The 15,513-nt window shown below is 43.2% G+C and overlaps 1 protein-coding gene across 8 annotated transcripts in view; it reads right to left on the reverse strand.

Moving 5' to 3' along the window:
• The window catches only part of Kiaa0319 (KIAA0319 ortholog), a 95,591-nt gene that overhangs the window by 31,880 nt on the left and 48,198 nt on the right, over nt 1–15,513 (reverse strand). For 6 of the 8 annotated variants that reach the window (XR_015439111.1, XR_015439110.1, XR_002395967.2 and 3 more), the window contains 8 exons: nt 13,227–13,325; nt 11,439–11,536; nt 10,282–10,369; nt 9,336–9,428; nt 7,512–7,644; nt 4,978–5,206; nt 2,072–2,195; nt 906–1,038 (listed from right to left, as the gene is read on the reverse strand). Coding sequence is in view for 5 of the 8 variants with exons in the window: in XM_087181226.1 (XP_087037352.1) it covers nt 906–1,038; nt 2,072–2,195; nt 4,978–5,206; nt 7,512–7,644; nt 9,336–9,428; nt 10,282–10,369; nt 11,439–11,536; nt 13,227–13,325 (997 nt within the window). In the remaining 3 variants the exon portion in view is untranslated. Of the gene's footprint in view, nt 1–905; nt 1,039–2,071; nt 2,196–4,977; nt 5,207–5,932; nt 7,492–7,511; nt 7,645–9,335; nt 9,429–10,281; nt 10,370–11,438; nt 11,537–13,226; nt 13,326–15,513 lie in introns of those variants that run through there. The other 2 variants (XM_087181227.1, XM_021260561.2) reach the window with 2 other exon arrangements.

The raw sequence follows: 15,513 nt of genomic DNA on the forward strand, positions 1-15,513 counted from the left end.
TTCTCATATGACTCTTCACTTGCTTTCTCTAGTTCAGTGTAACAGTCAGAAGCTAAAGCCTATTTCAGGCAGTGCCTGCTAGGTTCCTGGAAAAGGATTTTGTTGTTGTTGTTTATGTTTATTTTTTTCTAGTTGGGCTGTCAGTGAAATGATCTATTTTTGGAAAATTGAACCTCAGAAACTACTCCTATTTCTTTGAATAAAATCAGGTTAACTCCCCACGTATCTTTAGGTGGGGTATGGAGGAGGAGGGAGTGAGCCAGATGGTGGATCTCCTAAAGAGAATTACAGAATAGTCAGGGTGTAGGAGTCAGAAAGACCTAGGAGGGCGCCCTCTCCCCTTCTCTTCCTATCTGGAATGCTAGGCCCTGCGATCTCACTGGTCTCTATAAGCCTCAGTTTTTCAACTTTAAAAAGGAAATGGGATTAGCATGTGTATTAAACACTAGATGTAGGATGCTATGAGACTAAGCTGTGAAGTTCAGGAAGTATCAGATAATCTGAGCATCCACTTAAACCCTGCATTTCTGTTGTCCACAGTCACTGCAGGACGGGCAGGTATAGTAGAGACAGGACCACTCAGCCCAAAGTACCCTTTGCCCAAGACCACCCTTTCGACCACCTCCTCTGTTGTCAACAGCTGTCAACAAAAAGTTGTCTTCTGCTGCGCAAGCACAAGGACCCAAGTTCGATCCCCGGTACCAAAAAAAACCCAACAACAACAACAACAAAAAGCTGTCTTGCCTGTCCACAGTTGACATACTCTTCCCATTCTACCCAGTTACTTTTAGAAATATGCTTAAGCCCTGACAAGACCAAGCAGAGTGTTTAGCATCGATCTGCAGAGAAGGGCATTGTTACTCAGCTGCAGTCAGGAACTGAGCAGCTGTGGTGACACAGCCTACCTGACGTGCTCCCAGCGGTAGAGGACAATGCCATGGTCATCGCTGCTCCTGCTCCCATCCAGAGTAGCACTGTTCACCGGGAAGACCAGCTCCTTATCAGGGCCAGCCACAGCCACCGGAGGCCTATTGTCTTCTAGGAAGGCAAAAACAGTGTGAAAAAGGATTTCCTCTTAGCACACAGTCTGCAAGCCTGATTCCTTGATTTAAAAGCAAATTACTCAGACTGAGACCAGGCAGCTGCTAGGGAACAGTGTCCTGCGTCACAGGCAGCGAGAGGCCCTTGGCCCTGCGGCACATGAGGCTGGGGCCTTTAGAAGACCATCAGAGAGTCAGGATGGTGGGGAGGGAGAAAGCACAGGAGGAGAGAAAGAGGAAGGGAGGGAGGATGGGAAGAAATAGACACTGATGCACAGAGACCTGCTTTGTCAGGCAGGGTGGGCTTCCTGTCCCCTTTGTAGCCCCACTGCCTGGCAAACAGCAAATGGTCAAATAATTTTGGTTAAATGTTGAAGAAGGAAAAAGTACAAAGTATTACTTTTAGTGTTATTGATATAAATAGATACAATTTTTGTTTTAAAAATACAAGCCATGTAGTCAAAACCTGTGGCAGTCACTGCCAAAGCACTAAAATGCGTTAACAGTACTTTTTACAAAGTAGTCGAATGAATAAATGAAAAAATACATAACCCATCTCCAGGTGGAGGCTGTTCCCATCGCAGAACCCTGGGATAGCAGGCATCTTCGAGAAAGGCTCTAAGCAAAGACCACCATGAAGCCTGGCCCTGGCTGCCTAGGAGGCTCCTGTAGTCTGAGTAGGCAGGGTTCCGTGAACCCCAAAACAGACAGGAGACTGAGCAGAAGCCAGCACCCCAATATTGGAATGCACCTAGCAGGCTCCGCAGGGTCCCCTGGGGCTTGCTGCCACAAAGTGGGACAATGAGACACTTGTGCTAACATGGCTCTCACTGTGTCCCTCGTGCCATGGTTTAGAGGCCAGTTGAGATGAGATTCAGAATCCCAAAGAAAACTGGATTTAAGTGCAGCAGTATCTCCCACAGCCCTGTTTCCTGAAAGCTCAGAAACATGAGTGCCAAACTGGATGCTGCTAGAGCCTAGAAGCCCTGTAATTTCATCTCTGGGGCCAATCTCATCTCCATCTCACCTACCAGGCTGGACAATCACGGTGACCTCCGCAGTGGACTGCTGTCCTGAAGAATCTGTCACGATCAGCTGAAACGTGTACTCCCCTTCCTGCATTGCAGACACGTGCAGGTATGGGGTCCCTGCTCCCTAAGGAAGAGTGGACGCCAAGAGGAAAGCAAAAAGAAAGAGCAATGTTAAAGCAGCACAAGTAAATGGCATGGCTTAATGTAATGATTTTATTTTGTACAGGGACCCTGCCTGAAGATGAAATATGTGGGAACCCAGAAAAACGTAATTAAAATTCCATCATGTATCCTCATAGCATGGAATGTAAATCAATACAGCTTTTACTGCATTGGGCCAGGGATTTAGCTCAGTGGTTCTGCTGCAAGCCTTACAAGTGCAAGGACCTGAGTTCAATCCCAGGTACCAAAAAAAAGAGAAAAACAATACAGCCTTTTCAGAAGCCAAAATGGCGACAGGTATTAAAGTACAAAATGAGAACTTTCTTCAACCAGCAGCTCTCCTCAGTATCTCCTCTAAAGAAGTGTACAGGAGGCTCACTGCATGTGGATGTCAACTGAAGCAGTCTGTAATAGTGAGAAATGGAAACGATCTAAATGCCCATCAAGAGAGGGACCAAATTCACTGGATTACACTATGAAAGCTAGTCTAAAAGAAAGAAGTTTGGACTAGGGTGTGTCTTGGGTAGAGCATGTGTGTGGCACATGCAAGGCCTGGGTTACTCTCGAGGACAGTAAATAAATGAAATTTAAAAGAATCAGGTAGGTTTACAAGTACTAATATGAAAAATGTCAAAAACATACTAAGCAAAAAAAGAAAGCTGTGGAACAACACGTACACTTGTGATAGGTAATGCTACACACACACACACACACACACACACACACACACACACACACACACGTAGAAAGGATTCCAGGGCACACATCCTAGAATGAGCTAAGTGATTATCTTTAGGGAGGGACATGGAGGACACTGGTGGTCAAGGTGTATTTTTATCTTACCAGATGTTATTTGCACTGTTTTTTGATTCTGCTTTTTTGTTCGCATATTACTTTTATAATAAAAATAATTTTTCTTTTAAACTCTGAGGAAAACAATCCTCTAGAGCTGGCAATACAGCTCAGGGTTAGAGCACTTGGCTACTAAACTTTTGAATAATAACACAACCTCAAAAATTCCAAGTTGGTTGACAACAACAATAATCATCTCCAGCCATCACAAAAGAAGAAAGCTATAGTTTAGACCTGCAATGTCCCCAGAGGCCTACATGTCAAAGCCATGGTCCCCAGCCTGCAGGGTCATGGGGAGGTAGTGGACACTTTTTAAGAGGAAGGCCTAGTGGGAGGTCTTCTGGTCATCTGGGTCGCCCTTGAAGGGGACTGTGGAACCCTGGTGGCTTTGTCTTCCTGTCGCTTTCTGGCTACCACAGGGGAGTGGCTTTTAACTCCTTCACCTGGTTCCTACCATGATGTGTTATCTCGCCACAGGCCCAAAAGCCACAGGGCCAAATGACCACAGACTGAGACCTCTGACACTGTGAGCCAGAATAAACAATTTCTCTTTATAAGATGATTATCTCAGGTGTTTGTTACTATAACAGATATCATAAAGTATAAGCAAACAGCTCACACACACACATAAACACAGAGCAAAGGTTTCAAAGTTATTAGGTATTAGACAAATATACTTAAAAGGTTTGAGCAAGTCAAAATACAGATACAGAGGGGAAGGGGAAAGGAAAGAAGGGAAAGGAAAAATTATGAGACAAGAAAAAAATGGAAACGAAGTCTATGTAAACAGGGAAGGGTGGAGGGGTGAAGGGCGCACAGGTAATGGGGAAAAAATAAGAACCAAGATACATCATGTACAGGTACAAGCACCCAATGATAAATGGAAACGTATTATATACCTAAAATGTACCAATAAAAGAATTTAAACAAAAAAACCCACAGATACAAAGAAACTCTTAAGAAGAATTCACTGGAGTAGAGGGTCATGTTGGATGCCAGTGGTCTGAGCACTTCAGGAAGCTGAAGCAGGAGGATCACAAGTTTGAATTCAGCCTGGGCAGCTTAGCCATTTAGCAAACCCCAACTCACAATTAAAACACTAAAAAGGTCTAGGGGTATAGCTCAGTGCAAAAGCCCTGAGTTCAATCTTCAGTGACAAAGGGAGAGAGCAAGAGCAAGAGTGAGGTGAGGGCAAGAGAGAGAGAGAGAGAGAGAGACAAAGAGAGACAGACAAACAGAGAAGCAAGATAGACAGCACAGAGTTTTTAAAATAGGGGAACAAGGCCAGGTATGGCAGTGCATGCCTGTAATCCCAGCACTCAGGAGGCTGAGGCAGGAGGATCACTGTGAGTTCTAAGCCAGGCTGGGCTCCATAATGAGTTCAAGGTCAGCTTGAAGTACACACAGAGATCCCTGTCTCAAATTAACAACAACATCAAAATAAATATAAAATAAAATATGAAAAACCAAATAGCATAATGTTCTTATAATGAGCTTTAGGTTACATTATTTCTAAAGTTTCTTTCACTATGAAAATATTTGCCTAACAACCGTTGAGTCAGACTTCTTTCTCCCAACCTGACTTCAAGATCTAGTAGTTAACATAGGGTCCCTTGGTTGCTGTTCTGTGCCTGTTTAATTAAGGGTGGGAAAGGGATACACTGTAACCTAGAAGATTTGTGTGTTGAGTTGCTTCTCTGTCAGTTTAATCCTCTAATAGACAATTTTACAAAACAGATTTTTCAGATGTAACTGGCCCCAAACCAAAAATGACTTAGAGAAACACACATGCATGGATGGATGGACAGACAGACGAATGGACGGAGAGAAAGATGGACATACAGCTAGATATGACAGACGATGAAACATCTGTAGGCAGGTGGGGAACTTGCCTGCAGGGCCACCTCTTTGCTCTCACTGCCGGGGCCCAGGGACCACTCATAGAGCACAATCTGGTGATCGTCACTGCTCCGGTTTCCGTTCAAGGTGATGGTGTTTTGGGGCAAAGTAATGGTCTGATTCGATCCTGCACTGGCAACAGGTGGATAGTCCACGGCGCTGTTGACTATTAGGGTGGCAGTCGTGGAGTTAGTGGCCCCATCTGAGTCTGTAACGGTCAGCCTACAAAAAGCAGAGGACGCGATGACATTGCAAGAGCATGCCAGATCTTAAGGCATGAGGTCAGTTTAGTCTGTCCAGGGTTCAGTTTTCAGAACAGGTGTAAACAGAGACTTGAGGATGAAGCTAAGAAAAGCACATAGACTTGAAGGTTTGTTTTTTTTTTTTTTTTGGTACTGGGAATCAAGCTCAGGACCTTGACCTTGCCAGGAAGGTGCTATGCACTGAGCTATATCCCCAGCCTCCGAAGATATTTTTGTTGGCTTCGCTGTTTGCTGTTAATTTATTCTTAAGTCAGAATATATTCACATGTTAAAGCTTAACCTTTCTGGAATTCTGTGCAGTCTTTGAGAAGCTGGATGGAGAAACCACTCTCAGCTAACACAGAAGCCAGGGCTCCCTAACAGCTGAGATAAAGAACGTCACCAGGGTAAGTCCTGCCTTCTGGCTTGGGCATTTAGAGACAGGGCATCACTCATGAATTTTCAGTTGCACAACTTTGAATTTTTAAGTTCTTTTCTAGAGGACTTATTATATTTTCAAGACTCTGAAAGCAATTTTAAGATTTCAAGAATGAATTGATGCTCAGCCCTCCTATTGCAAAGTAAACCACACTAGCCCTCTGGTAGCAAACGGATTCTAGTGCGGAATGAGAACAGTGAAATCACCAACAGGTCATGCCACCCTTCCAGGACAGCGAGGGGAGCAGGTGCAAGGACAGATACTGACCAGTGTAAACAGCAGGATGAGAACAAAGCTCCAGGAAAGCCCAGAGGGAAGTGGGTGCCACACCATCCTGCACAGGCCATACAACCAAGGCCCACACTCCACACTGCTAAGGTCCAAACTTCTAGTTCCTCTCTCACAGGGCTCTTCCTTCTCAACCAGGCTGAGCCAGGACAGTCAGGGAATTTCTTCGTGGGTTAGCAGCAGAAACCCGACTCAACCACACAGAGAACAGTAATCAAACAAAAATGAACAAAAGCATCTCATAAAGTGGCATACTGCCACATATAAATTTTACCTCAATAAAGTACTAGAGAAATAATTTTCGTAATAACTTTGAAGTCCCCTTAGACTTTTTATATCAGAAAGTTCCCACAAATTCATATGAACAAACTTCTCAGATGAAAAAGTTGATGAAAATTTGGTAAATGCATCAAATGTCTTTAAAACATATATACTTCCAACTCAAAAATTTTACTTGTACTCCAAAATTTTACCATAAAGATATTCCAACATTAAACACTGAGGCTGAATTAAGAAACTACAATACATCACTATAGTATCCAACATGCGGCAGAATATTTGAAGGCTTGATATTCATGGTAAACTTCTTTCCCTTCTCACTTTGATAACGCATTACTGATGGCACAAAACAAGACTGAGGAATGTACACACACCTGGATGGGTTCTATTACAGGTAATATCTGTCCCTTAAGCTGAAGTTCCAAAGGAACTGTCTTCCTATTTATTCTCCTCACAATCATTTACAAGCCTTCAAATTATCTACCTTCTCTACTTTCCCCTCCCCTATGGCTGAGGGAGTATAGAAGTTCGGGAAGTCTTCCTCCACCTCTACACCACACACTGAAATAGAGTCCAACACTAAACGGGAACAAATCATTGATACAGACAACAGCAACAATGAATCTCAGTCATTCACCGTGTGCGAGAAACCGGGCAAACAGTCATAAACACTGTATGTTTGTTAATACAAATTCCAGAGACAGCACAATAATTCATGACAACAGAAAGCAGATCAGTTCCTGCCAGAGGATGAGAGTGGAGGAAAAGATGGACAGGAAAGGGACACGAGGGATTCTGGGGGGCAATGAGAATGTGTATTATCTTGATTAGGGCGATGGTTTCACAGGTACATGCCTGTGTCAAAATACATCAAATTTTAAATATGTGCATCCTTTAAATATGTGCAGCTTATTGTACTTCAGCTACACGTTTAAAAACTGTAAAAAGGAAAAGATTAAAATAATTATACAATTAGCAGATAATCATACAACTGCGCTTTACTTTGACTCTGAAGATGCAAACTTTTTGCTAGTAACTCAACAGAGAAAAAGATGCTATCACTGTACTATTCCTGACATCCCCAACTAGGAAACAGGCACTTTTCATGTGAACTGATGAAGATAATCAGTCTACACAGGCAGCCAACCAAGCCCCCCCAAGAAACCAAATTGGCCTTGCCTCTTGATCCAAATGAAAAACAGCACTTTCAGCACATCAATTTAAGGCAACAGTCAAAACATAAGCAGTGGAAATCATAATCAAAGCGGGGCCCACTTGCCTGAAAGTATAGTTACCAGGAACGAGGTGAGACAAGTGTAAGATGGGGCAATCAGTGGAGGTCTTCTCCTCTAAGAAAGGCCCGCTAACTTCTTCCCAGTGATAACTCACTATTTTAGTATCGTCTGTACTTTCTACAAGATTAACAGATAAAGAACTGGAATGAAACACAAGAAAGGAAAAGCAAACCATATTTACTGCATAGAGACACTCCTCGTTTAACAACTGAGTTCTGTTCCTGCGACTAGGTCGTTAACTAAATTGGTCAATAAATGAGGAACTGCATATAGTATGTATGATACAACATGCGGAACAAAGACATGTTCAAGGGAAACTCCAACTTGATGACTTTGCTTTTATTTACATCTCTTACATGCAGTACTGTAATGTATAACAGAACATAAAATTACTGTCATGCACAGTACAATCAGCAAAAATTACAGTATGTATAAAGTTGTACTGTGCCAAAAGAAAGATATCGAGGCTCCATAAACAAAATGTGCAGAACTGTACAGAAAAAGAGATGGGTCATAAGTCTAAACAGGGGGCCTCGATTGTAAGTCTGAACAGTCGTTAAGCAGGCAGGGTGTGAACTGAGGAATATCTGTATTTAAATCCATTTTTATATGAATTGTACACTTGCACAGATGGCAAAGACATATATTACATAATGAAAAGAGGGAGGCATTTTCCTGCTCCCTAAATTACCAGGACTCTTTTCCTCCTGGATATGCACCAGGTTTGAGTGAGGCAGTTCCCACTCAGTTGAATATTTCAGAGGCACAGTGACAGGCGCTGTTGCTTTTGAAAAACCAGGAGTGAACAGAATGTAGCACGCTGAAATGCTTCAACTGCCCGTGGTCACAGCATGTGATACCCTACTTGCAATTTCACACAGGCATCTAATCGGACAGATCCCTCAGGATGGAAGAGCTGCCTATCCATAATTTACAAAACACCTTTTACTGCAGAGAGGTTGTATCCTGCACGACAATTTCCCACTTGGAAGAAACAAAATGTTTCATGCAGAGTCATATAATTGCAGAATGGGAAAGGACCCAGTGGCATCGAAGTTGTTGAAGAAAAGAACAAGTTCAAGTGAAAGATTCATAGTCCTGAGCAGTGTATTGTAACTAAGCCACATTGAGCCAATCAAAATGGGATGCTTTTTGGCATGTAAATATTTCCATGGAAAATATGCTTTATTTTAAATATAATGAATAGGTGCAAATGGGCAGGTGGATGTGATCCCATACATTTGCTGGCTGGCAGAGTACCTTCCACCCAACAACCAGGACACCTACTCTTGACTCTCACAAGATTTGGCATTAGCTTTGTGATCAGATGCACATAATATGCAGGTGCAGAGTACACAGATTTTGTTGAACCAAGTCAAGCACAGGACATGTTTAGAGTCTGTTCTCAGTGGTGGCTGCGTCACACATGTGCCGCTAAAAGGAATGAACTCTGAATAACTAGCAAATGAAACACTACCTACTCCCTGAAGGCAAACCCACTGACAGTTGTTTAAAGTGAAAACTGCTAATTACACATGTCACAAACATCCAAAGAAGACTCTTCAATAATTATTTTAATTTCATATCAAATAGCTGGATCCTAAAGAACATCTTAGTATAAATGAAGGAAATGTAAACGAAGGGCAAGTGGGCATGCGACACAGAAGCTGAGGTGAGAAACTGAAGACCTCTAAGATCAAAACTAAAGGAGGCAATGATTGATCAAGTCCCCCCCACCCCGAGGCAGAGCACCCCTTAAACTTCGCAGTGTAGGGGAAGGAAAGACCCCAGCATCTGGGGATACACACGGCTGCCGTCCAGGAGGGCCAACGTCAGAGGCAGAGTGAGCTCTTGCTCTTGAGGAGAAACAACAGCTACGGGTGGCAGGTTGTCTCTTCCAGCTGTGTGACAGTAAAAAAAGGACAGTAGCTAAGCCCACGCTGTGTGCCTGTGTCAATAACCAAACAGATCATCCGCTTTCCACAGACCCATTACAAGTGTCCTGTCAAGGAGTTTATTACGAAGGCCTGGACTCTGGAAACCCTTGGTTTCCTACCAATGACAGGAGGGTGACTTTGGGCTCACACTTCTGTGTAAGCCCAGGAAAAGGAAACTTGATGCCAGTATCAGCTCCTGTGATGAGCCGGCTCTCCAATCTCTTTGACTGTTGCCCACTGCCACTACCATGCATTACGCTGATGGTAACTAGGCGAGGGGAATGTGCGAGGGGAAGAGTCACTGACATCCAGGTAAAGGCAGGAGATGACCGGCTCCAAGGAGACACAGGCTCAGTGACATAGCCTGCCATCAGCTCAAGTCACCCAGCCAGGGCTGTGCTTGCTGTGACAAAGGGCCACCTGTTTCTAATTCACATGAACGAACTGATCTGAGGGTTAGTGATGGCTGCAAAGCCCACAGTGGTCCGGGTGACTGTATTTGAAATTCTCATGCTCTTAAATTGAATCATGAGGCCGTACTAAACATCAGACAGAGAAGGCTAAGGTACAATTTGTTACCACCCAAGGTCAGCAAGCAATTACCTTGTAGACTAGAATAGCCATATTAAGCAAGTATCAAGCATTATACAGAAAGCAGAAAAAGAAAAAGAAAAAAGCACAACCGAAAATGTAACCTTTGCATGTTTTCTCTACAGTGGAGCCTCAGGTGAAAATGAAATATATTAATCATGTCATACAGGTGCCAGAACTTGAGATCACCTGAGGGACAAGAAGCTGTTCTCTCATACAAACTCACCTGGCTTAACAGTGACATTGACGAATCCCTCTCCAAAGGCGTTGTCACTAGAAACGGTGACTTTGAAGGCATAAACTCCTGCTGACAGCTGCAACACAGGGAAAAATTACACAGGTAAGTGTGCAAAAGACACAGTGGACCCACTACCCAGAGCCCACAATCCCCATATCAGCATATAGAGGGCTCAGGAAAAAGTCCCACTTCCAGCTGTCTCTGGACTGCCTGCCACATGTTTGAGGCCTACACACTGGGACACAAAAGGTCACCAAGGCAGGCCTTAGCTTAGTGACAGATGCCACTGCAGTTCTAAAATGGTTCCCAACCATACATATAGGCCAAGCCTGCTTCCATTTTAGTTTTTTGTTTTGTTTTTTTCAGTGCTGGGGGTCGAACCCAGGGCTTTGCAAATAAATGCTAGGTAAGTGCTCTACCACTGAGCTACTTTTCTAGCCCAGAATTGTGAATTTCTGGTGCACAGCTCTGGTAAGCTGGCTGCCAGCAATCTGGGCAGCATACACTGAGAAGAGGAGCTGAGTGACATGGGGAGATGTGAGCCAGGTGGCACCAGGAGCTGAGTCCCAGGAGAAGACAGCATAGTCACTGGGTGGGAAACTAGAGCTCAAGCAGTAGAGCTAGTTTATTTCTCTGTATGGGCCAGGAAGAGGGCATGTTTCTTCTTGTGAGGTGCTTATCTCTTGGAGCAGTATTTGGCCATCAAAGCATAGGTAAACTGGAATGGAATTGTGGCCAACTCTGAGAAATATGCCTGATTGGGAGCAGAGATAAGCAGAGCGTTGCTAATGCTGCAAAGATTGCAAGAACACAGAGTGGGCTGGGCACCCAGCTAACCCAAATGAAGAAAAGCTATCCAAAAGCCTCTTTATTTAACTATCTGCCTGTCTACTTACATGGTTGAAACTTTATGTCCTCCTTTTCATTTATTTTTGACCCAGAGTCACACTGCTGCCTAGACTGCCTCTAACTCCTGGGCTTCCTCCTGCCTAGTCCTCCAAGTAGCTGGGACTATAGGTGAGCACCACCACACCCAGCTTCTTCTTTTGATCTTAATCATAAGAGAGAATTCTGGGTTCAGCAGCTAGGAGTGTTGAGTGGATTGTATGGTGTGCTATCAACTGTAATGCATCTCGGGCACTTACGTGAGACAGGTTAAGAGCCTCTGTGTTTCCTAGCTTGAGTTCACCTTGGTAGTCCACAGGGTGGCTTACCAAGCTCCATTCATAGCTGTAGGTTGTATCTGGGAGCAAATCAGAAATGTGAGGAGTTACAATTCTGAGAGGCCATTTCATAGCCTGGGCAGAGGCCAAGGAGATGTTAGCCTCACACCCAGAAGTGCTGATGACCTTAGATTAGTGATGGAGAACCCTACAGAGATTTCAATAACAAACAGCTGCTGTGGCATGTGTGCCATTGGTTCACCACCACTGCTTAGATCTACTGAACTGCCCTTTCATCCATTGCCCAAGTAGTGAATAGCAAGGTTTCCATGTCTTTTTAAAGTAACATTTATTTTTATTATAAAAATATACAACATAAAATGTAGAAAATATAAAAGGTAACACAAAATAAAGCAATCTTTCTTTTTTTTTTTTGGTACCGGGGATCGAACTTAGGACCTTGTGCTTGTGAGGCAGGTGCTGGAACCACTGAGCTAAATCCCCGGCCCAAAGCAATTTTTCTTAATCTCACTGTTAGCACTTGATGATTTTGTTTCCAGGGTGCTACACCTGACTATCCAGATAAGTTTAACAATATCATCCACTGAATTTTTTGTCCTTTTAATAAAATGCAAGGAGATTTCCACTTACTTGATCTTTGTGGGGGGTGATTTAAAGACACAAAAATAAATTAAGCATCTCTGTGTTAAGCTAAAGCTATCTCCCACCTTCAAATAGCAATAAAGTAAGAGGTGCTTTATTTCAAGGGATTAAAATGCAAAGTCAAATATTATCTCTGTTTATAAAATTTCAACTCATGTGTGATAGGGAGAAAGATGAATAAAGGAATGCGGTGTATATATACCACAGGGCATTATTCAGCCATAAAAAGGATGGAGCTGGAAATTGTCACATTGAGAAAAATAAGTTAAACTTAGAAAGACAAATGTCACATGTACAATCTGAAAAAGATGACAGGAAAGCAGAAGAAAGACTATGATTAGACAAGAGGAAGGGAGAAAAGGGGAAGAAGTGGGGTGTCAGGGTGGGTAATAGGGGCGTGAGTATAATCAAATACATTGAACTCCCAAAGAACGTACGAAACCGGGGGTGGGGGGTAAAGTATGTTATGCGCATGAACAAATCTGCCAAAATAAAACCCATTCATCTGTATAACCTATGTACACTAATAAAAAATGTGGCCAAAAAGAAGAAATAGTCAAATGTTTTCAGAGTGCATTTGAGAGGCCATAGGGATAGGTCAAACTGTTACCGAACAGGAGAGCAGAGAGGAAGAAAAAGCATTGTGGACACATCTTGAGCTGCACGAGGGTTCTGACAACCTCCGAGCAGTGTGGCCAACACCACACATCCCCAAGCCACCTGTGGCGCAGGCTCCCACCCTCTCCTCCTACTGGAAACCTCAGGCTCTCAGAGTCACTGCAGACCGGGATCTGGTCTGTGACAACCTCTCCTGCTCTAACAGAACACTCTGCTTTGTACCATCCGAACTCACTGACTTTCTATCCTGGCCAGTGGAAGGATGGCTCCATCTTTAATTCCCTGTGCTCTCCCTAGATTTAAAACTGTTTCAGTAAACTTTGATGCACATGATCATGAAGCCTTGTCTTCCACCCTGGAACCCTGGTTTGCAATGTTACTGAATGTTTCGGAAACAATTCAGTGTTGTAAAGAACCTGTAAGAGTGGCTCTGGAAGACACCCCAGCCCCACTGAGCCTGGAGGTTCCCAAGGAAAGGCAAGCTCTTACCTGCAGGGGGCACTGGTACAACCAAGGCCTTCAGCTCCACGGAGTCCTGGGGTAAGGTCAGAAAGAGGTTATCTCCAGCAGACACTGACAGCAACTGGGCTACAGGTTAATCAGAAACAACACATGCCATTAGGTAATGCGGTCGTTTATGTACTGACCCACAACAGATCTGTTTTAAGAATCTACAAAACATAATCCATGTGTTATTGTAATTATTCTTCGTATCATTTTATCTAAGACACTTTTGCCTCTGGTTAGTAACTGACTATGCCCTGTACTATGCTGCAAGACAGATTCTGTACCTTCAAATCATTTACAGGAGCTGGCACTGTGAAGATAGGACTCAAACCGACTGAGCAATGTGTGGGGCAATGAGAGTTTCACAAAATAGGTAGGCACATGGATTGGGTCTATTCTCTCTTACTACCAGCTTTTCTCCTTCTTTATTTACTTTTTGGTAGTACTAGGGATTGAACCTAGGGCCTTCACACTGAGATACATCCCCAGCCTTTTTTTATTTTAATTTTTTAAGACAAAATTTCACTAAGTTACCCAGGCTGGGCTCATACTTGTGATCCTCCTGCCTCTGCCATCCAGAGTGCTGGGATTTACAGACAAATACTACCACATCCAGCTGTGCACCATCTTTGGTTATAAAAAGACTGAGTGTAGTAGTTAAGTGTTTCTATGTCATTAGTCACACAACCACTCAGTTCTAATGGTAACCTCATTAGCAAATACATTGGTGGGTTCAAGTGTCTTGCAATAATAGCACTGTTAGCTTAGGGTTGAAGGGGGTTAGAGGTTTGATTAAGTTTAGCCATATATTCCAAGAGATTCACTTCATAGTCAAGAGACTATAAGGGCAGATAAGACATTCACCACTAATGGCCTTACTCTTGAAAGCTTTCCAAGAGAAAATCCCAAGGACCTCTGTATGGAAAGGCTATCAAGCATCAGGCTTGGCTCAACCTGACATTAGCTTCACTTGTAAAACACAAGGAATCATACCAACATCTCATATAGAGAAAAGCAAAGATTAAAGACAGTCAACAAAGCTGAGTGCTCTCCAGGAGTCTCAGGAGCATGGTGACACTGGAGACACAGGTACTCCAGCAAACTCTCCTCTTCTGAGACCTCAGCCCTCCACTACCCCCAGGCCAGCGATAGAGGAGCTCATGGCCTCCTCCCTCACATCTCACTCACTGACTCTGGTCTGGCCTCAAAGACAGCAATGGTGATCTAGAAAGGACATAGGTCTAAGTCTCTGTTTCACAACAGAGAAACTGAGTCCTAGAAAGGCAAAGTAAGTTGTCCGAGGCTATATGGTTAAGAGTAGGTCCACCAGTACTTAATTTAAATGTATGTATTTCAATGAACCCTTACAGTTCAGACTGAATTGTGCTGGGAACTGTTCCAAAGGTCTCAAAATAATGGGTTCATTTACTCCTCCCACCCTCACACAGTAGTGGGAAGCTGGAGCTGTCTGAAAAACATGCATCTGTATGACAGATCCTACAGACTGGCTTCAACCTAGTATGATATCATGATGGTGGACATGGAACACTGCACGCTTGGAGCCAAAATGACCTGGGGCTGTCTTAGGCCCTCTGGAAAAAAACCCCAATTACTTCAGCCTTTTATCTGCCCTTATAGTCTCTTGACTATGAAGTGAATCTCTTGGAATATATGGCTAAACTTAATCAAACCTCTAACCCCGTTCAACCCTAAGCTAACAATGCTATTATTGCAAGACACTTGAACCCACCAATGTATTTGCTAATTGTATTGACTTATGACTTTCTGTTCTTTGACCATAAAAGCTCATGTAGCCTGTTTCACAAAGGAATACATCATTCAAGGTAACTTGAATCTGGGTTTCTGGACCACTTGTATTTGGCTGAGAATAAAATATTTTCTTCTTTCCTTTATTTTTTAAAAAATTTCCTTTAAACCAGAGTTGTTATTTCATGCTATCTGTAGCTAATGCTAGAACTCAAGGAGCTTAATTCCAAGGCCAGTTTCTTTTTCCATATATTACATAGTTTCTCTTCTACCATTATCCTTTTCTGTCTTGAAGCTCATAATCAAAATTTAAAAAAAAATTTGAGTAGCATTGGCTTAGGGCACTTACAGTGGGGTACGGATGGCATTGTTGATTAGATCTCAGACACACCCATAGCTGAACCTTTGAAATGGGCTGCAGCTACCCCAAGCCAGGATGTGAGTTAACCTTGGAAGTTTTATTTATTTTTTTTCTTTTTTTTTGGTACTGGGGATCGAACTC

The sequence above is a fragment of the Heterocephalus glaber genome, unplaced genomic scaffold (assembly GCF_053883595.1).
Source record: "Heterocephalus glaber isolate CG9 unplaced genomic scaffold, H.glaber_assembly_v1.0 deba00001472, whole genome shotgun sequence".
NCBI lineage: Eukaryota > Metazoa > Chordata > Mammalia > Rodentia > Bathyergidae > Heterocephalus > Heterocephalus glaber.